This window comes from Oryx dammah, unplaced genomic scaffold (assembly GCF_014754425.2).
Source record: "Oryx dammah isolate SB20612 unplaced genomic scaffold, SCBI_Odam_1.1 HiC_scaffold_27, whole genome shotgun sequence".
Taxonomy (NCBI): Eukaryota; Metazoa; Chordata; class Mammalia; order Artiodactyla; family Bovidae; genus Oryx; species Oryx dammah.
Window position 1 is genome coordinate 813,745 of NW_024070211.1, and position 27,299 is coordinate 841,043.

Genomic DNA, 27,299 nt, shown 5'->3' on the forward strand with positions numbered 1-27,299 from the left:
AAGATGGGGGCTTTCCCTTGCTTGGGCCGGGGATGGAAACCAATGGCCTGCAGCTTGCCCTAGGCACGGTGGCCCCCTCCAGCGCGGGGCTGCTCCTGGCCACAGCCCAAGGGGAGAAAGAAGCGGGAAGCTATGGGCCCTCCCTCATGCCTGTCTGCAGACACTTCCGCCCGCTTGCCCAATCAGATCATCCGCCCTCTTCTCTGTATCCCCTTCCACGGAGGAGGAAACTGAGGCTCAGAGAGGAGAAGCGGCTGGCCCAGGGTTGTACAGCACAGAGGGGGAGAGGTGCAGAGCCAGGAGGGTGCTCGGGGCCTCTCTGCGGAGCCCCCTCCACAGACCCATTTGGCCCCTGAGCATCTCTGCCTTCCCCACCATGGAGCTCAGTGTCCTCACCTGGGGCACGCAGCACAGGAAGGCATGTGGCACAGCCTTCAGCGAGGGCAGGTCCAGATCCAGACCTTGGCCTCCGCTTGCTGACTCTGGGATCAAGGGTGCGTTCTGAACCTCCCAGTGCCCCTGTTTCCTCTTTCTGAATGCACTGTGATAACCAACCCCATCCAGCATTGCTGGAAGGATCATCAATAATAAAAATAATAGGAGGCCCAGAGCCCAGTGGGTGCTCAATAATGGTAGCTGTATTGTAATTATTAGGCTTCCCAGGTGACGCTCGTGGTCAAGAACCCACCTGCCAGTGTAGGAGACGTAAGAACCTTGGGTTTGATCCTCAGGTTGGAAGATCCCCTGGAGGAGGGCATGGCAACTCACTCTGGTATTCTGGCCTGAAGAATCCCATGGACAGAGGAGCCTAGCGGGCTACAGTCCATAGGGTCCCAAAGAGTTGGACAGGACTGAAGTGACTCAGCATGCACACACATTGCAATTATTTAGGGCCTCCAAGAGCCCAGGAGTCCTTTCCCAAGGAGCTCATAATCCATCACCAGGATTTCAGTTCAGTTCAGTCGCTCAGTCGTGTCAGACTCCTTGCAACCCCATGAATCGCAGCACGCCAGGCCTCCCTGTCCATCACCAACTCCCGGAGCTCACCCAAACTCCTGTCCATCGAGTCAGTGATGCCATCCAGCCAGCTCATCCTCGGTCGTCCCCTTCTCCTCCTGCCCCCAATCCCTCCCAGCATCAGAGTCTTTTCCAATGAGTCAACTCTTCGCATGAGGTGGCCAAAGTACTGGAGTTTCAGCCTCAGCATCAGTCCTTTCAATGAACACCCAGGACTGGTCTCCTTCAGAATGGACTGGTTGGATCTCCTTGCAGTCCAAGGGACTCTCAAGAGTCTTCTCCAACACCACAGTTCAAAAGCATCAATTCTTCGGCGCTCAGCTTTTTTCACAGTCCAACTCTCACATCCATACATGACCACAGGAAAAACCATAGCCTTGACTAGATGGACCTTTGTTGGCAAAGTAATATCTCTGCTTTTGAATATGCTATCTAGGTTGGTCATAACTTTTCTTCCAAAGAGTAAGCGTCTTTTAATTTCATAGCTGCAATCACCATCTGCAGTGATTTTGGAGCCCGAAAAAATAAAGTCTGACACTGTTTGCACTGTTTCCTCATCTATTTGCCATGAAGTGATGGGACCGGATGCCATGATCTTCGTTTTCTGAATGTTGAGCTTTAAGCCAACTTTTTCACTCTCCTCTTTCACTTTCATCAAGAGGCTTTTTAGTTCCTCTTCACTTTCTGCCATAAGGGTGGTGTCATCTGTATATCTGAGGTTATTGATATTTCTCCCGGCAATCTTGATTCCAGCTTGTGCTTCTTCCAGCCCAGCATTTCTCATGATGTACTCTGCATAGAAGTTAAATAAGCAGGGTGACAATATACAGCCTTGACGTACTCCTTTTCCTATTTGGAACCAGTCTGTTGTTCCATGTCCAGTTCTAAGTGTTGCTTCCTGACCTGCATACAGGTTTCTCAAGAGGCAGGTCAGGTGGTCTGGTATTCCCATCTCTTTCGGATTTTCCACAGTTTATTGTGATCCACACAGTCAAAGGCTTTGGCATAGTCAATAAAGCAGAAGTAGATGTTTTTCTGGAACTCTCTTCCTTTTTTGATAATCCAGCGGATGTTGGCAATTTGATCTCTGGTTCCTCTGCCTTTTCTAAAACCAGCTTAAACATCAGAAAGTTCATGGTTCATGTATTTCTGAAGCCTGGGTTGGAGAATTTTGAGCATTACTTTACTAGCGTGTGAGATGAGTGCAATTGTGCAGTAGTTTGAGCATTCTTTGGCATTGCCTTTCTTTGGGATGGAATGAAAACTGACCTTTTCCAGTCCTGTGGCCACTGCTAAGTTTTCCCAAATGTGCTGGCATATTGAGTGCAGCACTTTCACAGCATCATCTTTTAGGATTTTAAATAGCTCAACTGGAATTCCATCACCTCCACTAGCTTTGTTTGTAGTGATGCTTCCTAAGGGTCACTTGACTTCACATTCCAGGATGTCTGGCCCTAGGTGAGTGATCACACCATCATAATTATCTGGGTTGTGAAGATCTTTTTTGTACAGTTCTTCTGTGTATTCTTGCCACCTCTTCTTAATATCTTCTGCTTCTGTTAGGTCCAGACCATTTCTGTCCTTTATCAAGCCCATGTTTGCATGAAATATTGCGTTGGTATCTCTAATTTTCTTGAAGAGATCTCTAGTCTTTCCCATTCTGTTCTTTTCCTCTATTTCTTTGCATTGATCACTGAGGAAGGCTTTCTTATTTCTTGCTATTCTTTGGAACTCTGCATTCAGATGCTTATGACTTTCCTTTTCTCGTTTGCTTTTCGCCTCTCTTCTTTTCACACCTATTTGTAAGGCCTCCCCAGACGGCCATTTTGCTTTTTTGCCTTTCTTTTCCATGGGGATGGTCTTGATCCCTGTCTCCTGTACAATGTCACGAGCCTCGTTCCATAGTTCAGCAGGCACTCTATTATCAGATCTAGGCCCTTAAATCTATTTCTCACTTCCACTGTATAATCATAAGGGATTTGATTTAGGTCATACCTGAATAGTCTAGCAGCCTTCCCTACTTTCTTCAATTTAAATCTGAATTTGGTAATAAGGAGTTCATGATCTGAGCCACAGTCAGCTCCTGGTCTTGTTTTTGTTGACTGTATAGAGCTTCTCCATCTTTGGCTGCAAAGAATATAATCAGTCTGATTTCAGTGTTGACCATCTGGTGATGTCCATGTGTAGAGTCTTCTCTTGTGTTGTTGGAAGAGGATGTTTGCTATGACCAGTGCAAAACTGGTCTCTTGGCAAAACTCTATCAGCCTTTGCCCTGCTTCATTCTGCATTCCAAGGCCACATTTGCCTGTTACCCCAGGTGTTTCTTGACTTCCTCCTTTTGCATTCCAGTCCCCTGGGATGCCAAACCTTAGCCCCATCAGGGTTTCCGATTCCTGGTTTTCTCTGTCCTAGCTTCAGACCCTGGGGATGGGGTGGAAGAAGCTTGCGGCCCAGATTATTTAGCCCAGGCCCAAGGTGGCCCGAGGCAGGACTCGCTGAGCCGGCTACAGTCTTGTTTCTCTTGCAGGCTTAGAGCACCAGGTAAAGAGAAGCATTAATGAGATGCTGGCAGACAGTCGTCTCAGGAACGACAACCTCTATGCACAGGTGAGGGGAGCGGAGGGGGAGGCAGCCCCGGGAACCGCTGGGGTGGGGACAAGGGGTTCCGCCGGGACCCCTGATTCTCCTGGGGACTGCTGAGGCCTGTGGGCCGGGCAGGGCCTCTCTCTTGGGAACCCACAGTCTGATGGAATAGACACCACCGTGCTAGTCTGACGAGAGATCTTGGTCCATTCTGGGGAAACGATGGGCTTCTGTGGAGTAACGCTGACTCCCCCGAGAAGTGTTGTGAGACGGGAGAGGTAGGGGTCTGGCGGGGTGAGGGGTGGGATGGTGGGGGTCTGGGAGACTTAGTGAGGCATGGGGTGGGAGGAGGCCCCAGGAGTGGGGGGCTCATACCTGAGCATGCCCGGGGCAGGCCTGGCACAGAGTCCACGCAGTCAGTGGGAGGAGGCCCCCTTCTCCCCTGCCCACGGAGCTGGGCGAGAGGATGAGCCTGGCTGTGGCCGGGGGATGGCAGCAAGCACTCAGGGAACCAGAAACCGGTGGGGTGCAGCCCCAGGCCCACGCTTTCCTCGCTCTGTGCCCTTGGGCAGGTCTCTTGAGCCTCAGGGTCTCATCTGGGGTAGCAGTGGCAGAAAGCTGTTGTGAGGCTCACACCAGCTGAAGGGCGCAGGGGGCCTGCGTGGGGGTGGCCTGAGCTGAAGGGCTCAGCTGACATTGCCCCTTCCCGGCTCCCTGGGCTCCGGGGCCTCTCCCCTCACCCCCCAGAGGTGCATAGACTGGAACCGGGAGGTGCTGAAGCGGGAGCTGGGCCTCACCGAGCAGGACATTGTGGACGTCCCGCAGCTATTCTCCCTGAACGGCGCTTACGCAGAAGCCTTCTTCCCCGACATGGTGAGGGCGCCGAGGAGGGTGGAGTTCCTTCCGCCCTGGGGGCGCGGGGTTCCTGGTGGATGGTCAGTCGGGGGTCCGGGGGAGAAGCCCTCCCTGTCCCAGGGCCTCTGCAGGGCTCACCTTTGGGGGCAAATAGAGAGCGTCTCCATCACTAGTTCCCACCAGGATGACTTTGCCTGCCTCGGGGCACTTTGCCCCACGAGGTGGATGCCACAGCATCTGGTGGGTGGAGGCCACGGATGGCCAGACACCCTGCGGTGCCCAGGGCGGCCCCAGGCCGGAGCACTTTTCCCCTGAAGATGGAGAGCGGGAGCCTGGTTTGGATCCAGTGCCCCAAGCTTTTGCTCGGGGGCCTTGGCTGCCTGTCCTGCTCCCCAGGGGCACCCTGGCTGTCAGTAACGTGGGCAGCTGAGCAGCAGATGAGCCACTGGGATCTCACGGCTGGGGCCCCTGCTGCCCAGAGTGCCCCTCAACCCCCTGGGAAAGGATGCGGAGGCATCAGCAACAGCGAGTGGGGGCTCCCAGGACGGGAGACCCTCCCCCTTCAGCCTGGGGCCTCTAGCTCGAAGCCCTGTCGCTGGACAAGCCAACGACGGGGTGTGAATCGCGAGATCCTGATTGGATTCAGGCAGGACCGCGTTCACTCCTCACCCCTCGCCACGGGCTGCCTGCAGAGCCTCTGGAGACAGGCCTTCACACCCTCAGTTCCGCTGATATTCGGAGCTGAAGACTGTCTGCTGGGGGTGGGGGATGTCCTGTGCATCGTAGGATGGCTGCAAAGCACTCTGAAAGGTAACGTCGGCCCGGCTGAGAACCGCTGCTCTGAGGCGGCGCTGTCAGAACCTTCTCGGACGACAGAAGCCTTTTACACCAGTATAATGTGGAAGCCGCCACGTGTGGCTTCTGAGCGCTTCAAATGTGGCCAGTGCGACTGAAGAGCAAGGTTCTACTCAGTCAGCACCACTTGTGGCTAACGCTGCTGCACCAGGCGTCACAGCCCCGGAGGTCGGCCTGGCTGCGGCTCTGCTGAGGCTGGGGGCCCACGGCCGTGGTTACCCTCTCTGGGCTGCGGCCTTGTCCACACCTGCTGGGAGCCCCCTCCCCGAAACACCGCCCTTTATGGGAGTCTCCCGCCTTCAGGGCAGGCCCAGCTAGAGGATCCCGGGGTGTCCTCACTGGAGGACTCTCAGGGAACGCTCGGTTAACCCCCCGTTCGTCAGATGCGGAGAGAGGCTGTTGGAGCAGGTCATTGCCTGGGGTCTCCAGGGAGCAGATGGATCGGCCTGCTGTCCCCGAGTCCTCGGGGAGCAGGGCCGGGCTGGCCACAGCCCTGAATGCCACCCCCGGCCCCCCCCCCGCCCTGTGCCCCTCCGCGTGCCCCCCTTCTATCGCTGATGTTCCAGCCCGTTAGCGGGCGGTGAGGCAGCGCACGGCAAGGCCATGAGACTGATACCACTGGACCTCCGAGCTCCACGTCGGTCCTGGCGGCGGGTAGCCCTGCAGGGCAGGCTGGAGGGAGTGGCGCCAGGGGCGAGGCGCATGCCAGACCGCCCACCCGACCCCGAGAGGACCCAGCGAGCCAGTGTCCCCTCTGAACACCACGGACAGCTCCTCGGGCCTGCCGCTGGGGCCAGACGCTACCTCTGAGAAGCCTTGGCTGCCTGCAACGGGCAGATTTCCCTTCCCCTCATTACGGCCCCTCCAGGGAGACAAACACAGCTGCCCCCTTTCCCCCCACCCGAGCGCCCCTGGCAGCCGCAGCGCTGCGCTTTGGCAGAGGAAAGGGAGCGCGGCACAGGCGTGAGTCAGGCCTGAGTCACAGGTCCGTCTCCCTGCCCTCTGGTTGTGTGCCCTTATTAAGCTATGTGACCTGTCCAAGGCGTGGCCTCACAGCGAGGCTGTGCGGTTTCTGGTGCTATACCTGGCAGCTGGCGTATGCTCGGGAGACGGTAACCACGATCAGGGCTCCAGGAACCGCGGAGCAGGTGTGTTCTGCACAGACGCTCCACAGCTGTGACCCGTGCACCTGTAGACGGGCACTTTTGCTCGACGAGTTTTCTGGCAGATGACGGTGAAGTCTTGCTCTAACAGAGCTGTCACCTAATCTTCTGATGTGAGGAAAGTGTTAGAGGAAGGGTGGCTTTTACTGATGTGATGTTACCACGTATGTTACTGACAGCCCTGCCTGTTATTATTATTACTTTTTAATTTTTGGCCATGCCGCATGGTATGCGGGATCTTAGTTCCCTGGCCAGGGATCAAACCCACGCCCCTTACACGACAGTGCAGAACCTTAACCACGGGGCCGCCAGGGAAATCCCAAGCCCTGCCTGTTATCAACACTCTCTTCCAAATATGAATCTGTATCTTTGCTGCTTCCAGAGGCCCTAGTTCCGAGGGCCACGCTTGGTGCCCAGGGATGAGAGAGGAGATGAGCAGGCCCTGGGGGTGGGTCTGCCCGACCCTGGACCAAGAAGGGCCCCAGGTGTAGCACGGCCCCGGCAGCGAGGCCTCTCTCTCGCCCCCTTTGCAGGTGAACATGGTGGTCTTAGGCAGGCACCTGGGCATCCCCAAGCCCTTCGGGCCCGTCATCAACGGCCGCTGCTGCCTGGAGGAGAAGGTGCGGTCCCTGCTGGAGCCGCTGGGCCTCCGCTGCGTCTTCATCGACGACTACTTATCCTACCACAAGCTGCTCGGGGAGATCCACTGCGGCACCAACGTGCGCCGGAGGCCCTTCCCCTTCAAGTGGTGGCACGTGGTGCCCTGAGCCGGCCCGCCCGGCGTCCTCCCGGCCGCCCGGCGTCCTCCCGGCCCCCCGCCAGGGAAGCCAGCCAACGTGAAAAGCCTTCACCTGGCCGCCATCCTCGGGGGGCCGTGCGCACCTCCCTCAAGCGCCCCCAAGCGTGCTGGTCGCCACGGGTACCAGGAAACAGGGAGGGTCACAGCACACTCAGCTCGAGAAGGATGGCCCTCCTTGCCCCCTCGCCTCTTCCCCACCCATGGCTCCCAGAGGCTCTGGAGACCGTCAGCAGCCTGAGCACGGTCCGGGGTGGCCGCGCATGTCCACGCGTGCCCTCGGCGGGTGCCCCGGCTCCAGTTGCCCCCCTCCATTCTGAGATGATTCCCTCCGTGTTTGCACCAAGAATGGGGCCCACAGGGCCTGGGCCCTGGGTCTCTAGGCCACCTGTGACTCGAGTAAGACCAGGAAGGGGGCTTTGGGCCCCCTCTTTCCTTTACCAGCTACTGTCTCCTGCAGCGGACCCCCAGGCTGTAACCTCCCGGCACCCCTCAGCCATATTTACATAGACAAATCAGGACAGGAAAACTTGGTGTCCGGGGGCCTGTTTTAAAAAGAAAAGGCATCAAAACCCCTGTTAATGCCTGCCTCCATCCTCAGAAGGGTGCTTGTTTCCTGTTTGGAAAGCCTTTAATTATCTGGCTCAGACAACACTAAGAGGCCAGAGTGAGGAGGCAGGCGGGGCGCGAGGGGGACCCACTTCCGCCCCCCGTGGCCTCCCAGGCTTTGAAGTCTGGGCTCTGGGTGCGATGAGGCCTGGCTGATCCAGACCCAACAAGGAGGGGAGGCCCAGATGTCAGAGAGGGTGGGAGGGACCATTAGGTTATCTCTGCGGGTGCGGTTTAATTTCCTTTAATAGCCCTTAATTATTCCCCTCCGCTCTGCAGGCAGTGGGGGTGAAGGCTCGCCCATTCTCTCCCAGCAGCTCTGCCATCCGGCGTGCGGCTTGGGTTCCCCCTGTGAGGAAGGCCCCTGTGTGGCCCCCCACCCCCAGGAGGGAAGGCAGAGCTTCCACGGGGAGCTGGCAGCCTGGTCCCGGGTGAGGTACCGAGATGGGCACAGGCAAGCGGGCGGCGTACAGGGCTGGGGGCCTCCCCCGACAAGCAGGGGCAGGGGGGAACCCACTTGCCTTCGTCCCCCCAGTCCTTGGGGCCAGCTCCGAAGCTCTGAGCCCCTGGTTCCCGCTGAGACTCAGACCGAGCCTCCTGCCCTTTAAACCCTCTTAGCCGCGGACACTTGGCCATCAGAGGCGACCACAGACACTGGCCTGTGAAATTGATGAAAACGGAGCAGCTCTGGTTTCGGGGGCCGGGTGCTGTGCCTGGCTCCTCCCCCTCCAGGAGGCTCGTGGAACAACATTTGCACGCGCTGGTCTAACCTGGGCGCCTTCCACTCACCATCCTGATGCCCCCGGGCTGAGCCAAGAGGGGAAGGGGGCTCTTCAGCTCCCAAAAGTGTGCAGCCAGGGTTCCGGGGAAAGGGCCACGGGTGGGAGGGGAGTGGGCATTACGAGGGACGGGTAGGGCGGGGCGGGCCTTCCGGAGGGCGCTGGGGGCCGGGAGCTCTGGAACGGCTGCTGCGCTGGGGTGGGGCCGATGTTCCCTCTGAGAATGTTCCAGGTGACCGGTCACCTTCCTTCTGATGAATAAAAATGTCAACACGCATGTCTTCCTGGGCCTGTCTCTGCTTCTGTTCTCTGGGCCGTGAGCAGGAGGCGGGGGAAGTCAGTATGGTGGAAGTTGTGGGCGGGGGCGGGGAGGGCTGTTTTCAGTTCCACCCACTATGCTATCCAGCTCCTGGGCTCAACTTCCACTGGCCACGGGCAGCTCCTACCCAGCGGAGAAGCCCCAGTGCCAGGCAGGCAGGCTGACACAGCAGAATGGTTGGCATATGTCCGTTGTGAGGCTTCCTGCTTTGCTAAGATGGTTATCAGAGGAGGGTGGATCCTATCTCTTCATCCCTCTCCCTTCCCTGGGTTGTCTGCTTCCTCGGGCGGGCCCGCGGGGCGGGCGGTCCTGTCCACAGAGTGGGACAGTCCCCAGCAGGACTGATGTTCAGGGCCACAGGCCATTGTAATTCCCTTTCATTCTTGCCTGAAAACCTACTAAGCTACCTGGCCTCAGTGGTCTGATTTCAGAGGCCTGAAGATATCCTACATCCTGCTGCCTTGAAATGCTCCTTTGACACTCGCTCACTCATTCACCTTCTTTGAGGTTTGTTGTGGACTAAAAAGCAAAAAGTGGCTGTCTCTCAGTCATGGACACTTTAGTCTGACTAAATACAAATCTCTTTCTAAAAGCTGGCATGCGTTCTCTGGGGAGAGGGGAAGCAGGGGTCCACCTCCACGTACACAGCTCCGGGGCTCTGAGCAGGAGGCTGGTCCTGTCCCCGCACGGCAGGCCAGGCCCAGAGAGATGCCCTGGTTTGTGCGTCTGTTTCCCAACTGTGTCCACAGGCAGGCTAAGGCCCCTGCCTGGCGTTTCCTCCTGAGCTCTGACCGCTGCCCAGAGCAGGCTCAGCCCCCAAGCCATTTTACACCCCAAAAGGCGAAGCTGTCACTGGACCCAGCATCTCTCCTTGCGAAGAACACCCTCTGCAGACCTAGCTGGGCACCGGAGCGCCAGTCTTAGACTTGCTGAGATCCCAGAACTTGTGCAAACACCCCAGCCAGGGACTCTGGGGATCAGATCCTGTCCCCACCCTGCCCCAAACTGTTAGCATCACCAGGGAGGAGGGAGGAAACCTCTGTTCAGCACCTTCTGGGCCTCCCTGGGCAGGGTGTGTCCGCTATTATCTCTGCTGGGGTGGTGCCTAGCCGCACCGTCCACGGATGAGGGCACCGCGGGGGGACAAAGCCCCAGGGCCGCACAGCCGGCACCCGGCGGAGCCTGGGTCCAAGCCCAAGACTCCTCTCCCAGAGACCTTGCTCCCACTGTGTCAGGCGGCCAAACGCCCTCCCTGGTCTGGCTCCCCACCTGACAAGCGGGAGCCTTCCTGCTCTGACCTTCTAAGCTCCTCCTGGCCAGAGAGTGTTTCCAGAAGCTTTTGGCATCTAATAATAATAATAACAATAACAACAACACCCATGATAAAATAATGCTGAGCTCCACACTAGAGCTCTTCTCACATTGTCCCCATTAACCCTCACAATGACCATGTTTCAGATGCCAAATTGCGGCACAGAGCAATTAAATGACTTGCCCCTGGTCAGTCAGGAAGTAATTGCGGCAGGGCGGCAATCCAGCCTGAAAAATCCATGCTCTTAAGAAAAAGACTGGTGTTCCTCGAAATGCCTTGACATGCTATAGTTCAGTTCAGTTCAGAAATAGGGCTGCTTGTAAAAAAACAAAAATTCTGGGGGACTTCCCTGGGGGTCTGGTGGTTGAGACTTCACCTTCTGGGGCAGAGGGTGCAGGTCTGACCCCTAGTTGGGGAGCTAAGTTTGCACATGCCTCACGATCAGAAAACCAAAACATAAAGCAGAGCAATATTGTAACAGATTCAATAAAGACTTGAAAAGTGGTGCAAAACAAAGACTCCAGGGGCCAGGCTGCTCATCAAGTTGGAGGCTGGACCTGCGGATCTGCATTTTCACCAGTTTTCCCAGCATGGCAGAGAAGCTCCCCACTGACAACATCTTGTCTCTGAAAAGACAGACAGAAAAAGAGGGTGAAGAGGCTGAGAGTGGAAATCAAGAACGGTCCCCTGATCAACACCCTGCACCTGTGACCTCTCCAGGGTCCTGGTGCCCTGGCCAGGTACCTAAGGGACTTAATGTTCTCCCCTTAAAGTGAGAAATTAACTATCTGTGGGCCTGGGTGAGAGCCATAGGGTCATATGCAAACTCCTGGCTTCTTCTCCTCAATCCTGAGCTCGTGGCTCGGGGAAGGGGCTGGGCTTCTGGGGCTGGAGCCAATGAGCTAGCACCTGGGGCTGATGGGGTGGGGCCAGGGTCTTTTAAACCACATGCCAAGGGGCATCCTAGGCTCAAGCCCAGGTGGAGGCCAGCATGTCTCTGCAGAGGATTGTGCGCGTGTCCCTCGAACACCCTACCAGTGCTGTGTGTGTGGCTGGAGTCGAGACCCTGGTGGACATTTATGGGTAAGAGCCAAAGCCTGGGGGTGGGCGCTGCGGGCCCCTGGTGCCGACCCTGGGCTCTCCCTGCAGGCCGTCTGGGGCGCTTCCTGTCTTGGCTGCCCTCTCCTGAGTCTTGGCCTTGGAACAGCAACCAGGCATGGAAAGAGGTCTTTGCCTTTCTCAGCCGGGCTTCTTCAAGACCCCGGCCAGGGGGCGTGAAGTGTGGGGGAGTGAAATGGGGGGAAAGGCCCTGCAGCTCTGGTTCAGGGCCTCAGAGGCTGCTGGGCACTTGGCCCTTTCCTGACAATCCTGCAGGCTGGGCTGGGGGTCTCACTGGGCACACAAGACTAGGAGGAGGGGTGCCCACATCCCCAGCTTATGAGCTCTGCAAACTGGGGATCAGTCCTTTAAAAAAAAAAGAAATCACTTACACTCAACAGAGCACTTACTCTGTGCCAAGCACTGTTCTAAGAGCTTGACAAGCCTCTTGAACTTAATCCTTGAACTTGAACTCCCAAACTTGCCTTTCACAACAACCCGAGGGGCTGGGTTTATAACTAGCTTTCTTTTGTGTGGTGAATGTGGAAATGGAGCGACAGGCAGAGCAAGCCTGGCTCAGCCACACAGCTACAGAGTGGCAGGTCCGGCGCTCAAAGCCGCGCGAGGCCGTGTTCTCTGCTTTCCGCCACCTGCCGCTTACAGAGCAGCACCCGCGCTTTACGCCCCTGCTACCGCCGTGGCCGTGGCCGTAAAGCCAGAGGCTGGAGGGAGGACCCCGTCTTCTCTCTGTCCCCATGAAAGAAAAGGAGAGTTCGGGCAGGGTTTCAGGAGCTGGGCGCTGGGAACCACCAGGAAGCCGGCTACTTTACTTAAGGCGTCCTCAGGGGTCCTAGGTCCAAGGCTGAGCGGGGAAGGCAGGTACTCTGGGGGTAGGAGTGGAGAAGCCCGCACCGTGGGCTTCCCATCGCGAAGCTCTCCGCGTTCTCCTGAGACGAGCCTGCGTTTCTCAGCACTGTCGGCACGGTCACTGCTTGCTGAGGGGCCAGCCTGTGCCCTGGGAGATGTTACGCAGTGTGTCTCTGGCCCCTGCTCAGCAGATGCCAGTGATCACCCCTCACTTGTGATCGCCAAAAACACCTCTGGACATCGCCCAGTGTGCCCTGGAGGGAAGGTCACCCCAACCTGAGAACCAGCATTTTAAACCAGGGCTTTAAAAACTGGAGTTAACTTAGAAACAGAGACAGGGTTGGTCCCAGGCACTAGAGGAGAGGAGCCGAGGCGCTGGTCTGCGGCAGGCTGAGGGTGGGTGGGCAGTGAGGACTTCGTTGCTCCCGACACAGAGAGAAGCCCCAGATGAGGAGGAGGGGTGCCCGTGCCAGCTGGCGCCGCCGCCTCCCCCAGCTCTGCATACCCGTGGGGGTGACTCACCTGCCCTGCCTACCCCATGCCCGTCGGGCAGCTGTGTCTCTTATTTGACCTGCCGAAGTAAGCCTGGGACTGGCTCCTCCCCTGCAGAACTTTCTAGAGGATGGAGGATGGCCTTGGATCGTGAGTGGCAGAGGCAGCGTGTCTTGGGGTGATGTGGATAGACAGGCCATCCTTGGGGTTCCCAGAGGAGGCTGTGGGTGGGACAGCCACGGGGTGGGGGGGAGCCTCTGCCTCAACTGAGAGACTCTCGGGCCTCCAGTGACCAGCCCGTCTCGGGGATGGGGGGCAGCTTCCAGTCTGTTCCTCTGCACACTCATCAGGTATTGACATTCCTTCGGGGTCTAGTGTGTGCCAGGCATGGGGACACAGTGGAGAACAAGCAGACGTGGTCTCTGACCTCTGAGAACCCTGTCCTGAAATTCTAGCCGAGGCTGGACCACCTCGCAGGGGTGCTGCGGGAAAGATTCTTGTCTTGCAAGCAAGCCGGACCAGATTACTTCTAAAGTCCCTTCTGACTCGGAGATGCTATGATTCGGCAGTCCTGGGTGCCCAGACTGTGGGCCAACAGGAGTGAGGCGGTGGACGTGTGGTCGGTCTTGGCTCTGCCTCCTGAGAGCTGTCTGACCTTGGGAAAGTCACTTAACCTCCCACGTCACTCTTTCTTCATCGGTAGAATGAAGGTCGAAATTATATCAGCAGTGATGCCTAGAGCCCGCATGCCTGTCACTTGCCCTAGAGTGTGTGTGACTAACACTGACTATTACTCCAACCATTCTGTGAGGTGGGTACTGTCTTCCTGCCCATCTCAGAGATGAGGAAACTGAGGCACAGAGAGGCTGCGTCATTTGCCCCCTGTTACACAGCCAGGGAGGGGAGGCAGGGCCAGAATGCAGTCCGAGCACTGCGGCCTTCACTTCAAAGGGCTGTTGGGACGATTGAGGTCATGCATGTAGGGCACGTAGGCGGTGCCTGGCATGTGAACATTCAATTATGGTAACTGCTGCCATTATCACCACCACCATCATCATTTTAACCATCTTTCCTGGCTCTCTAGACAGCCTCGAGTCTCCCCAAACCATCCACAAGATGGCAGGGAAATAACCTCTGACCCCTGCTGGGAGAAGGAGGAGAGGAGAAAAGAGAAATTATCACAGGCTGAGCAGTCAGAACAGGCTCCCTGGAGGAAGAGCCCTGCAGGATGAGCAAGACCCCTGGGGATCTCTAATCACTAGCAGGTCAAACCCTGTCTTCCTTCTTTCCGCTGAGTTGGAGGTGGCCCGGGCTTGGTAAAGGGGTTTTGCTCTCCCTGTTAGGGATTCTTAGGGAGAGGGGTAATACACAGACGTGATGAGCCACGCACGGGCTTGCAGCCAGGATTGAGAACGCCGTCCCCAGTTGGAAGGGCAGACAGCTCACCGCGTGCTCAGCAGAGGCGGCCTTACAGAACGAAGAGGCTGGGGCGCCTGGGCAGGAGCCCTGAGTGCTGACCCTGGCTCCGTCAGCCTTGCTATGTCACCGTGAGCACACTTCTGCTCCTTGCTGGAACTCAGTTTCCACATGCGTGCCCCAGAGAGGTTGGCATCAAAGAGTGGGTTTCAGGCTCTGCTCACGGAGGCTTCTGAGCCTCCTCCTTGGTTTGGCAAAGCAGCTCCCCTTGGTCTCCACCAAATTCTGTTTGGTGTACAGCTCTGGCCTGCCTGTGCGGAGAGCAGAGTCTGGGAGGCAGACGCACCTTTAACTCTCAACTACCTGGACTTTGTAAAAGGGGTGTGTGCGGCTGCCTTTTTCCAGGGGCAGGAAGACGGAGGAATAAGAAAGGGCAGTGAGTTCCTGGACCACGATCTTCTGGTGAGGCTGGTGGGGCTGGGAATCTGGGACCTCACCGAACAGAGAGCGACAGCTGGCACCCTGAGCGCTCTGGGCCTTGGTCTCCCCTGCTGCCATGGGCCAGCTCGTTGGGGACCTTGGAGGTCATCTCGTCAACCTTTCTGTTCTCAGCCACAGAGAACCTTTCCCATCAGTTTCCCGGCTCTAAAATGTCTAGTTTTGTTTTCCCAGAGGTGGAGGTCCTAAGAGCTGGGAGGGAGAGGGTGGGTTTGGGTTTACAAGGGAGTGGGGACAGAGCTGGCTGGAGTCCTGACTCTGTCCCTCACCAGCTGTGTGGCCTTGAGCAAGTCACCTGTCATCTCTGAGCCTCCCTTTTCTTACCTGTAAGGTGGGGGAGTAGTACTGACATCCAGTGGCTTGCTGTCTGCATCATCACTGTCACCATCATCCTCGCCGCTGAAAGGGTGGAAGAATCGAAAGGCAGACCTGAGCTGTCTGGACGCCCAGGAGTGCGTGAGCTCACGCTGCGTCCCACCATGCCCCCTGGGTGGGGCAGCAGGGCCCAGCATTTCTGAGACAGCCCTCCTTAGCCATATCCTCAGACTTCACTGGACATCAGTTGCTTTAAAATAGCTCTGCATGCAGAGCTTATGGTTCTGGAATCAGCATTTTCAACAAGTAGGTCTGAGGCTGATGCCGTGAGGGTGACCAGTGGTCCTTGTTTGCCTAAGACTTTCTAGGTCTTAGTACTGAATGGCCTGCGCCCCAGGAAATGTCCTGGTCCCTGGCAAACCAGAACTGTGGGTCATTCCACCATGTTTTCCCCAGCATGCACCAGCTCCTAGGCTGTGGAGTCCTGCAGCTGCCTGAGAGGACTTGGTGATGGAGAGGGTCTTGGACGGTCCTGCATGCGGGGGAGGGCACAGCCCCCAGTTGCGTGTGCCCAGGGCTGGGCTGGGGTGCCATCTGGAGCAGCAGGCTGTGCTCAGGGCAGCCTGACCGGAGGCGGGACTTCATCCTAGTGAGCCTCGGGCCACCTCCTGTGCCCTCAGGGCACCGGGGAGCTCAGACCCTCCCATCCTGCCGCAGGGCTTCCCCCAGCAGCCACCACTTCAGTCTTCCTAACACACAGCTGTGGGGGGGAGGGGTATAAACCCTGAACCGGGGGTCCGGGGCACTGCCTTCTAGTCCGATCTCTTCTGGGCCTCAGTTTCTGCAGCAGGGAAATAACAACACGGGTGCAGGGGCCTTCAACTTTTGCTCATTCTGTTCATCATACAAACACTGCTTTCATCTGCTCATCACCCCCACTTCATCGATGCCGACACAGAGGCGCAGAGAGGTCAAGGCCAGGCAGCTAGTGAGCAGTGGAGCTGGATTTGAACCCAGGCGACCTGGCCCCAGAGCCCTCGGGCTTAGCCACCTCACCACGGCTCTGCAGGTCGCCCTCATACTCAGGAACCACTGCTAGAACCCATTACATAGGAATGAAATGACAAGCTCGTTGCAGCCTGAGTTTGCCCTTGACCTCCGAAACCTCCACTTGGAAACCCCTTCCCTTTAGCTGTGTCTCCTCCTTGCCCTTAGTTCACTCCTTCCTCCGTGAAGCTTCCCCCGACGCCCCAGTCCCAGCCTCAGCCTGCTCCCATACGCCTGCTTCCTATGTCCTAATTTACCTTAATAACCCCATCCCCATTCCTGGCCAGTGGTTTTCCAAGACTGCCCCATCTGTTAATCGTGTTTGAGCCTCATGGTTGCCTGCGGTTGGCCCAGTGGGTGTCATTACCCCACTTTAAAGGCGAGGCTACAGGGCCAGGTGAGCTGTTCCAGGCCACTTGGCTGTAGGGCAGCCTGGCCTGGTCTAGAACCTGTGTCCTGACCCTGGTCCTGGCACCCCTGAGCCCCTGGCTTCTTTGGGACCCTCCTGCACAGAGCTGCTTCCGTCTTCATCTGGGGGCCCCCTGGAGGCTCACATGGGGCCTGGGCTGGGAAGGTACAGGAGAGCTGGGCTGAAATACCCCAAACCAGAGTCTGCAGCCTGGGAACTGGGTGGTCGTCATGTCTGAAGGACCACCCAAGGTGTGCCGCTCTAGCTGGGGAGGCCTGGGGCCCGAGGAGAACCTGGGTTGTGGGGGGCCGCTGGGGGCCCTTCACACCCGGGTCCAGCTGCGTGAGTCTTTGTCTCTCTGGCTTCCGTATCTGTCTCTCTGTCTCTGTGTCCCCACGCCTCTCACTGCAGGCTCTCCCTGTCCCCCGACGGTCTGGCTCACAGACCCAGGGCACAGCAGAATAGAGCTCAAGCTTTGGGAGTAAGTTACCAGATAAAACCCAGGACACTCAGTTAAACTGGAGGTCCAAACAAACAATGAGTAATTTTTTAGTCGAGGGATGTCCCAAATACTGCACAGGGTATACTTATGCTAAGATAACTGTTTGCTGGTTACCTGAAATTCGAGTCTGACTGCATGTGCTATATTTTATTAAACCTGGCAGCCCTGCCTGGGAGGAGACACAGGTGTGTCAGCTCCTCCTACCTGGTGAGGACGCCCAGCAGGCTGAGCCCTGGAGAGAGAGCCGGTGATGGAGTCCAGTCTGGGCTCTGTATATTTCTCTTTCTATAAAGGGAAGCTGGCTGATAAGTGCCAGAATCAAGCCAGCGAGGAGTGAAGGAGGCCTGCTCTCCTCCATGTGGAAGCAGAGAAGGGAGAGGGCCTGGGGCGGAGCAGGGACTGTGGCCACAGTGCAGCTTGGGCAGGCCCCTCGCCCATCCTGAGCCTCGGTTTCCCCACATTAAATGGGACTGTGCAGAAGATTAGATGAGGCGATATTTGGGAAGGTGTAGTCAAGCCCCCCATGCTAATTGTGCAGGGAGGGGCCCTGGGGGTTTCGACTTCTGTTGTCATTACACCTGGATAAGAATGTGGACTCAAGAGCCAGGAGGCCTGGATGTGGATTCCAGTCCTGCCACCTACTAGCTCCATGACCTCGGACAGGTTACTATAACCTCAGTTTTCCTGTCTGTAAAATGGGAGATAATAGTACCTCCCTGGGTTTTTTAAATGGATTACATGTCAATGCACGTAATGAAACTTGAATATGGCTGGCACAGAGCAAGAGCTCAGAGTCCCCCCGCTGGGCGTGTGTGCCGCTCCCTCCAGGAAGCCTTCCGGGTCCTCTCCCCACAGAGGCCTCTCCCTGTGTGATCCCACTGCCTCCTGACCCATCTTTTGCCCTGGGCAGGGCTGTCCTCAGCGCTCCAGCTGGCTTGAAGGCTCTGGGGCAGTGGGTGCTTCTTTCCGCAGGTTCATAGGCACCCTACGGAGGAGACTGATTTCAAACAAGACGCCCAGACCAGCTAGGGCTGAAAGGAAGTCCCAGGGCCATTGGACAGCACGGACCTTTTAACCCTACAATGAACACCTGGAGAACTCACTAGGGAAATGTTAATCAACACAGAACCTGGGAAGATGAGACCGTGTATATGTGGGTGGGGTCCAAGTTTGACTCCTAGGAGCTTGCTGGAAGGATCTGAGAAGCCTGGGGGTAGTCTGGGAAGGCTTCCTGGAGGAAGCAAGCATTCGAGCCAGAGTTCAAGCATCTGAGTGAGGGCTGCCCTCTAGCACTTCCCATGGCTTGTGTCTTTCCCAGGTCAGTTCCTGAGGGCACAGAGATGTTCGAGGTCTACGGAACCCCCGGCGTGGACGTCTACATCTGCCCCAGCGTGGAGAGGGACCGGGAGCGTGTGGATGCCCGGCGGTGGCACTTTGACGTGGGCTCCCAGATCATCGTGGTCATGAACTCCCCCAGCAACGAGCTCAACGACAGTCACGTGAGCGCGCCCCCTTGTCGGGGGGTGACTGGGGGTGGCAGCGTGACCCAGCACCACGAGGGTCGCCCTCTCTTACCCAGAATGCGGGGTAACCCAGAGAGCAAGAGCCTGGCCCTGGAGCCGCCAGCTCTGCGGCGTACAAACACAAACTGTGGGTCTGCTGGCCACTCTCATCGCCTCTCGGAGCCTGTTTCCCCACGTGTGGCTGAGGGTCGATTCGCGGTCCCCATTACTATGGATGGGGGAGAGAAAGCAGAGGTGGAGAGGCGAGCGGCTGCCGCAGGGGCCCTTCTCTCAGGGCCTCGCCTTCCCTAACCCGCCGCCTTCCTGACCCCACTCCCTTCTCAGGCAGGGTGCCTGCCCTCCTCTCCTCTCTCTGCCCAGTCAGCCACAAGAGCGAGTCTACCACGGCCGGGCTGGAGGCAGTGTTCTGGCCTCCGGGCAGGGGGCGTTTGAAAAATGGGGGAGATGGGGTGGTCCGCGAGCTTGGCGCAGTGGGAGTCAGGTCTGTCCTGCAGGCGGCAGGCTCCCGCTCCACGTCAGGAGCGCCGTTTCGGGAAACTGGCCCTTCAAGGAGCACTGACCGGGCGCCCAGTGCTAGGCAGCGTGCCCTCCTCCAGCCCTGACGACGGCCTCAGAGGCGGGGTCTCGCGCGCGGTACTCGGGGGAGGCCACTAGGGTTCAGAGCAACGCCCCGCGGCCACAGAGCTGGTCAGCGGGGGAGCTAGAGCTCAGCGGTCAGAGCTGCCTGACTCCTGGGGCCAAGCTCCCTCCGTCAGCCCCACGTCCTTCCCACCCAGGGATCCGAGGTAGCCCATCCAGGGAGTTTCTGCAGCAGGGGCGGCAGAACTCCACGAATCTGCTTTACAGGCAGATAGACCAAGAAGGGGCGTGGCTTACGTGAAGTCACGTGATTAGTGAGTAGCCGCGTGGGTGAGGGTCCGGGCAGAGGCCCCTGGAGCCGGGCGAGAAGGTGGGCCGGCCTGCGATGGGCGCCCAGCACTGAGCCAGAGACGGTGCGGAGGCGGCCGCTCTCTGAATTCCTTGTCCCCGAGGACCACAGGGACAGAGGAGGGTCATCAGAACATCCCTGCCTTTGTGCAGGGTCCGGGGGACCGTGTGCCTGAAGCGAGCATCCCGCGGGGCTTGACACACGGGGGTTCGCAGCTGCAGGATTTCGGGGCTCTCAGGACTGAGGAGGGACGGGTCTTGGTAAGTTCCTGAGCCCCCCGGGAGCCAGGACATCAGAGCTGGAGAGCTGAGGGACCGCATCAGGAGGGAGGGTCCCGGAGGAGGGCGGAGGGTGAAACGGCTTCGAGGCATCCACCTGGAGTTCGCTTTATCATCATCCCCGTCTTCAGCCGCACCTTTAACAGCTGTCCAGCGTGTGCTGTGGGCACGGTGCCAAACGTCCCACGCTTTCTGGCTTTAATCCGCACAACCTGTCATCAGTCCCTCAGAGCCATCCACGGCGGAGGAGAGGGAGACCCAGACAGCCCAGTAACTTTCCCAGGGTGTCCTCTGCCAGCCCAGGCCATCTGACTCAGGAGCGCTGCACCAGCTCATCCACCACGCCCCCTGCCCTCTCATAACAAAAGCTGGTATTTCTTGGGCATTTCCTACCAGATCAGCCTCCATGGGTTGTTTCAAATCTGAACTACTGTCCTCTGATTGTAGGGACCTGTATAAAACCCATACTGCAGAGGAGCAAACTGAGGTAGCTCAGAAAGGGGAAGGGCCTCGGCCGAGGTCACAGAACACGGAGGCGTTGGGTTCAAGTAAAGGCCTGTCCAAATCCCACAGTTACAAGTGTGTCCCTACACCCTGCCCAGTGCAAACTCCTTATTTCATTTTATTTTCTAATGTATTGGTTTATTGGCTGTACCGGGTCTTAGTTGCAGCACGAAGCTCCTCGTTTTATCCATGGCAAAATTGAGATCCAGAGGGGAACAGGGGCTTGCTAAAATCACACAGGAGTCAGCAGCAGCACTGGGATGCAGGTCTCCATGGAATCCCTCACAAATTGTTCCCATTTTACAGATGAGCTAACCGAGGCATGGAAAAATAGGTGGCAGACAAGGCTAAAGGAAGAGCTGGGTTGGTGGCTGCACAGAGGTTCCTGGGAGCGCCGCCCCTCCTTGCCAGATCCCCCAAGACCTGTGCTCTGAGGCTAGGCTCCTAGTTTCAGCCAGCTTGACCCTGGGCCCATCTCTCTACAGGTTCAAATTTCCTACCATTCCAGCCGAGACTCCTCGCCCCTGGCCTACGCGGTGCTCTACCTCACCTGTGTGGGTAAGTTGGGGGCCTCAGCCAAGGGCAGAGTGAAGGTGGTGCCAGACTGGATAAACACCAGTGGGACAAATAGAGAAGCAGAACTCAGACCCAGGCGCATGTGGCTCTCCTGTGGTGCTCAGTAAACGTGGATCCCCGCCTTATACCATCCTCAAAAACAAACTTCAGATGGGTTTGCTGTATGACGCAGGGAACCCAAAGCCGGTGCTGTGACTGCCAGAGGGGTGGATGGAGAGGGAGGTGGAAGGACTCGAGTTTAAGAGGGAGGGGACGGATGTATACCTCTGGCTGACTCATGCTGATGTGTGGCAGAGACCATCACAATATTGTAATCATCCTCCAATTAAAAATAAAATAAAATTGAAAAAAAACATCCAGGTGAAAGTCAACATTTTAAAGCTTTTAGAAGAGAATGTCTCTTCAACTTCAAAGTAGTCAGAAGTTTTCTTTAACAAGGCAAAACAAAAGCACAAGCCACTGGGGGCAAGATTGGTAAATTAGACTCTACTGAAATGGAAATCTTCTATACAACGGAGGACAAGTACAAAGTCAGACTATAGAGAAGCAATTTGCAATGCGTATGCCTGGATCAGAATTTGCAGGTAATGGAGAATACTGATCAGTAAGAAAGAACAACCAAACAATTAATAGAAATAAGCAAAAAACAGAAACCAGCAAATCACAGTGGAGAAAATCCTAGTGCTCAGAACCCAAATGAAAAGATACTCAGCTGCCAAGGATGTGGGACCCGACCGGAAACTCCTTCTACCAGGGGTGGGGTTCATGCTGGGGCAACCATTTCGGAGGGCAAGAAAGTTACCAAGAGAGCTGAAAACGCTCTGCCTGCAGGAGGCGTTTTTGGAAGCAGGACCGCTGAGTTACAGGGAGTGAACGTTTCAGCTGTGATAGATACTGCCAGATGCTGTCCCGAAAGGCCGTACCTTCTTCTACACCTGCCACCAGCGCAGGGGAGTCTCTTGCCAACACTGTCCATTTCCAGCCTTTCCTGTTTTTCCAGCCTGAGAGAGAGGTCAGCATCTCATTGCTGCTTTCCTTTGCCTCCCTTTAGTTAGGACTGAGGTTGGGGGTCTCCCTGCCTCCCCCTCCCCGGACACACACCCACCCTTGTTTACTGGAAAATACACATACAGGAAAATACATATGTATTTGTTTGGCAAAAAAAGTTTGTTTTGGTTTTCTTAACACTTTATGGAAAAACCTGAACGAATTTTTAGGCCAACCCGATATGAGTGTGTGTGTATTGGCTTGGGGTTGGGGGCAGGGGGCGCGGATACAAGAACAGTTAGAAAGCAGACCCTTGAGCAGCCATCACCCAGGTTGAGAAATAGAACAGAGAACATGACCAGCACCCCAAAGTACCCCCAAGCCCCTCTCTGATCATAACTCGCTCCCTCCCCTACGGTAACCGCTGTCTTGTGATAAACACTTCCTTTCCTTTCTGTACGGTTTTGTCATCTGAATAGGCACACCCAAATCCTATCACCTATTTTTGCCTGCCTTGGCGCGCTCTCTGGGTGGCGTCACGTTGTACACACCTTTCGCTCCACCTTACATTTCTGAGACTCATCCCCTTCTTGTATGGTGGTTGAGTATCTTTTCACATATTTAAAAATCATTTCAATTTTTTCTCTCTCTCCCTTGAAGGTTTCATGTGTACTGTAAAACCTCCCCCACCTTCTGGGGAGAGTGGTTGAGAAGGTGGGATGGAGGAGGGGATACGAGGGGAAGTGTCAGAGCCTAGGTCCAGATCCACGATTGTCTGACACCAAAGCTCGGGCTCACTGGCCCATCCCTGGGAGACGAGGGAGCTTCGTACAGACCCAGAATGTCCCAGGCAACCCAGGCACGGGGCAGAGTGTCCCCCAGACAGTAAGGGCTACAGGGGGGCAGAAGAGGCAGAGTTCAGGGAAGGCTTCCTGGAGGGGACAGCATCTGACCTGGGTTTTGCTCTGACCCTGTGTCTTCCCCAAGGCCTCTTTCCCCAGCCCGGGCAGGGAGGCTCCAAATGTTCCCACCTCTTGGAAATGACTTCCATTTGTCTGGCCCCAGAATGGGCCCTGAGACTGAGGGTAAAAGGCGGAGGTCGTGGGCCTGCGCTGGGCCCCTGGGAGGCGTGTCGTGACTCACCCTCTGCCCTGTCGTTGCAGATGTCACCCTGGATTGTGACCTGAACTGTGAAGGCAGGCAGGACAGGGCCTTTGTGGACAAGGTAGGCTATCTCGGCCTGGACCCCGAAAGGGCGTGGAGTTTGCGGCTGCTCTAGGCTGGGTTAAAGGGGTGAGGTCATTAGAGGCATCCCCCTGCCTCCCAGCTGATGTCAAGGCCAGTGGAGCCAACCCAAGAATGGCTGGGGATCTTCTTCCACTGGCAGAAAAAGCATCATCAAGAATCTTAACCACATGCATGTCCAGCCCTGGGCTAGGTCTCCCTTTGTAGAGACGAGTCCTTCTGGATTTTCAATCTAGGTTGGGGGTTGGCAAACTTTTTTTTCTTTTTTTTGTAAGAGCAAGATAGTAAATGTTTTAGGCTTGGCAGGCAATCTTGTCTCTGTTGCAATGGTTTGATTCTGCCAGTGTAGGATGAAAGAGCTGTATACTCAATATGAGGGGAAAAGGATGTGACAGTGTTCCAATAAAACTTTGTTTAGAAAAATAGGCAGTAAGCTAGATTTGTAGCCTGTGGACCCCTAATCTATGTGAAAAGGAAACCTACCAAGTCTGAAACTATAAAAGAACTTTGGGCTGACTTGTGGTGGCAATGAAGATGTTGGGAGTTCAGAGGAGGTCGCGTTGGGCTTTGTGAGCAAGGGAGAAGTCCACCTGGGCTGGGCTCCAAAGTTCTGCAGGAGGCGGGGCGTTTCAGCTGGAAGGAGGAGCAGGGGCCAAGGAGGGAAGATGGACCTCACCCTCAGAAAGCTGCCTGTTGGGAAAGGGGATGCTGGCTGGAGGCATGCCACAGAGGCTGTGTTTGAACTTGAGTAGTAGGAGCTGCTGGCTCCTCAGCGGGAGCTCCTCTTTTGGCTCAGGGCAGAGAAGAGAGGAGGGGTGAGGAACGTGGCCAGGAGGGAGCCGGGGAGCAGGGCGCAGTCCTGGCCAGAGCCCCCGTCACTGGCTGTGCTTTGCCATCGGCAGCGGCAGTGGGTCTGGGGACCCAGCGGGCACGGAGCCATCCTGCTGGTGAACTGCGACAGAGACGGTAGGAGCTCTGACGACCAGGACAACTGTGACCACCACGTGAGCTGCCTGCAAGGTGAGGGGCGCCAGGGCTGCTGCCCAGCCACCCTGCCCCTCCCCAGCACCCCAGCACCAGCGGGCACCCCATCACCAGCGGGCACCCCGCCAGGGCAGAGCTCTGGAGAGGCGCGGCCTCGTCTTCCTCCCACTCCAGGCTTGGAAAGTGCTAATGCTGAGCACCTACTTTGCGTCAGAGCCTTTCCCCAAATTCTCATCCAAGCATCCACGCAGGAGGGCAGCCTCCCCCAAATTCAGAGATGATGATGTTGACACTCAGGGGTCAGGGGATCCCCGAAGTCACTCAGTCAGCCTGCGGCAGGTCCAAGGTTCCTATAATCCCAAATCCAGCCTCCTTCCCGCTGTCGTCACTGGCCTGGATTTCAGAGATGCCCCTCATTCCCTGGTGGCTCAGCTGGTAGAGATATCCGCCTGCAGTGCAGGAGACCTGGGGAAAGGCTACCCACTCCAGTGTTCTGGCCTGGAGAACTCCATGGACTGTGTAGTTCATAGGGGCCTGGAAAATTCGATGGAATGTATGGTCCATGGGGTCGCAAAGAGTCAGACACTTTCCACATTCTAAGTCCATCCTGAGCCGCGTGCACAGCCCCATGAAGGCTGCCGTGGCAATGTCCTGGGTGTGGGTCAGGGGCTTCACCCACGAGATGCCCAAACCACTCTGAAAGTTGGCAGCATCATTTCAGAGACTGGAGCACTGAGACCCCGGGAGCGAGGGGCCGGCCCAGGGCAGCCCAGGGCAGTAGCGAGTGACACTGGGCCTGAGAGGAGAGCCCTTACCCGCCTGCTGCCCAGACGGCCTTCTCACTGCACGTTGCTCCTGCACACCTGCCCCGGGCCAGGCAGCGGGCTGGCCACTTTGCACTTCGATTTCTATGGGCAGAGGAGGAAACGGAGGCACAGAGAAGGCAGGAAGCATCTCACTGTGTCACACGGGTACAGACAAGTTCCTGCTTTGGTCTTGGTGGTTCTCAGTATTTCCACCGGGCGGGCAGAGCTGGGGCAGAGACCCAGGTCTTGGCACCCTCTGCCCTGGGGAGGGGCTGGGGTGCTGGAGGCCTCCTGAGCCGCGGCCCTCTGTCTGGCTGCCCAGACCTGGAAGACATGTCTGTGATGATTCTGCGGACCCAAGGCCCCGACGCCCTTTTTGATGACCACAAACTCGTCCTCCACACCTCCAGCGCTGACGCCAAGCGGGCGCGGGTGTTCCATGCCTGTGGTAAGTTGATGCCCCTCCTTCCCTGCCCCGGGGGGCGGGGGGTGCTCAGTTCCCCCACCCAGGCTGGGGTGCAGGCTCTGTTCTGGCTCCGGGGCCGCCTTAAGGACCCAGAGGAAGAAGCATCAGATGCGCGGGTTTCATGACTGGTTGCTTGGCGTCCCTGGCACAGCCATGCCCGAGGTGGTTTTAGCAGATGAATGCATTTTTAAATATATTTTAAGCACGTTTAAAAATTTAGATTATCAAAACTTTCAAGCATACCCAGAAGCAGAGAGAACACTGTGAAGAACCGCTATATGCCAAGCGCTCAGATCCAACAAGGGTCGCTTTCCTGCTTCCCTTGCTTGATCCATCCTTTCTTGTTTGGTGAAGGGTTTTAAAGCCAGTCCCAGACACCCTGGCTACTTGCCTCTGTTCAGTCTGCGTCTCCCGCCCACCCCGATAAACCTCAAACCATTGCTTTACCTAGCTACAATGTCATTAGCACGATGCAAGCAAGGATATATAATACCTTCAAAAAATACAGACGTGTATTTGGGTTTTTCTGTAAGATGTAACTTTTTGGGCAACACAAGTAATAATGTGCACATTTTAGAAATACGGAAGTATGTAAAGTTAAAAATGAGAGCTCTCTACCCAACTCCAAAACCTGACTCTTAAGATGTGTCCTCTGTTAACCACTTCGTGTGTGTTCTTGCTGACATTTTTTTATGTGCACTGAACATGCTTGGTGTGCGCGTGCGTGTGCGCGCGCGCGTCCGCATTCTGCTTTCCACACGGTTTCTCTCACTGAGTTAGGCATCCTACACGTCTCTCTGTGTGTTTGTGTAGCTCTGCTTTGCCTTCCTCCACAGTCGCGCCATATTGCAAAGCGTGGAGGTGCTGTAACTGATCTGGTCCCATGAACGTACGGTTTTTTGCGGTGTTTCGATTTTTCAGAAATCTCGGTTCCTGGAGGGCAGGGACCGTGCTCACAGCGGTGTCCTGAGTCCTGAACCACACCTCCTAGGTGCATAGTAGGTGTTCAGTAAATAATCAGCAAACACCTTCCACTTGTATTTTATAGGAAAGACACTACCTGGGCATGGACTTGCTGGTTAGGGGTAAACATTGCTTTGCTAGATACCACCAAATTGCCCTCTGAAAGATCTCAGCGCCGCCTTAGGAACACTCTCCCTGCCCCACCCAGACCTGCCTGCACTCGGGTTTAAGCCTCTGTCTCTCTCCTCTGCGAGTGGGAGGTGAGAAGCGGGGGTGGTTGTGTGGCTTCCATTGTGTCGGGGAGGTTGCGCAATGCTTCCTGCCCCCAGGCCCCCCTGGCGAGGCCCTTCTGCCCCCTGCCAGGCCCCGAGGACTCCTGCGAGGCGTACCTGCACGTGCTGGGCCAGAACAAGGTGTCTTACGAGGTGCCCCGCTTCCACGGGGACGAGGAGCGCTTCTTTGTGGAGGGCCTGTCCTTCCCCGACACTGGCTTCTCGGGGCTCGTCACCTTCCACGTCACCCTGCTGGATGACTCCAACGAGGTAGGGGTGTCCAGGACAGACAGGGTGGGCGATGGCCTCCATGCCCAGTAGAGGCGGGCGCCCCCAGCGTGGAGGATCCTGGCCACCAGCGGCTGCCTCTCTAGAAACTAAGGAGCTAGCAGCTTGCTCAAGTAGCTAGCAGCTTGCTCAAGTAGCTAGCACCTTGCTAGCACTGGGCCCCAAGGCCAGCCTTCTTCCCCTCCGGTCTCACCCTGCAGGATTTCTCCGAGTCCCCCATCTTCACCGACACCGTGGTGTTCCGAGTGGCCCCCTGGATTATGACGCCCAGCACCCAGCCGCCCCTGGAGGTGTACGTGTGCCGGTGAGTCAGGGGCACGGGGTGTCCTCTGGCCCCTGTGTCTGCCTGTGTCCTGAGCACTCTCCCTGGGCTCATCCACAGCGTGAGGAACAACACGTGCTTCGTGGATGCGGTGGCAGAGCTGGCCAGAAGGGCCGGTTGCAAGCTGACCGTCTGCCCACAGGCCGAGAACCGTAACGACCGCTGGATCCAGGTACCGCAGCCCCTGGGCAGTGAGCGCGTCGAGTGACCCCAGCCTGCAGGCCA

At 56.8% G+C, this 27,299-nt stretch overlaps 2 protein-coding genes across 2 annotated transcripts in view; both read left to right on the forward strand.

Annotated features, from left to right (window-relative positions):
• PADI1 (peptidyl arginine deiminase 1) overlaps window positions 1-8,938 on the forward strand; it is a 45,158-nt gene extending 36,220 nt beyond the window's left edge. Inside the window, exons 14-16 of the mRNA XM_040229404.1 lie at window positions 3,545-3,624; window positions 4,348-4,473; window positions 7,007-8,938. Of these exons, the coding sequence (XP_040085338.1) occupies window positions 3,545-3,624; window positions 4,348-4,473; window positions 7,007-7,240 (440 nt within the window). The 3' untranslated portion in view covers window positions 7,241-8,938. The remainder of the gene's footprint in view (window positions 1-3,544; window positions 3,625-4,347; window positions 4,474-7,006) is intronic.
• Window positions 8,939-11,272: 2,334 nt separating this feature from the next.
• PADI3 (peptidyl arginine deiminase 3) overlaps window positions 11,273-27,299 on the forward strand; it is a 29,485-nt gene continuing 13,458 nt past the window's right edge. Inside the window, exons 1-9 of the mRNA XM_040229403.1 lie at window positions 11,273-11,371; window positions 18,251-18,431; window positions 20,651-20,723; window positions 22,892-22,953; window positions 23,876-23,993; window positions 25,086-25,211; window positions 26,556-26,734; window positions 26,953-27,056; window positions 27,135-27,246. Coding sequence (XP_040085337.1) covers window positions 11,280-11,371; window positions 18,251-18,431; window positions 20,651-20,723; window positions 22,892-22,953; window positions 23,876-23,993; window positions 25,086-25,211; window positions 26,556-26,734; window positions 26,953-27,056; window positions 27,135-27,246 — 1,047 coding nt within the window. The 5' untranslated portion in view covers window positions 11,273-11,279. The remainder of the gene's footprint in view (window positions 11,372-18,250; window positions 18,432-20,650; window positions 20,724-22,891; window positions 22,954-23,875; window positions 23,994-25,085; window positions 25,212-26,555; window positions 26,735-26,952; window positions 27,057-27,134; window positions 27,247-27,299) is intronic.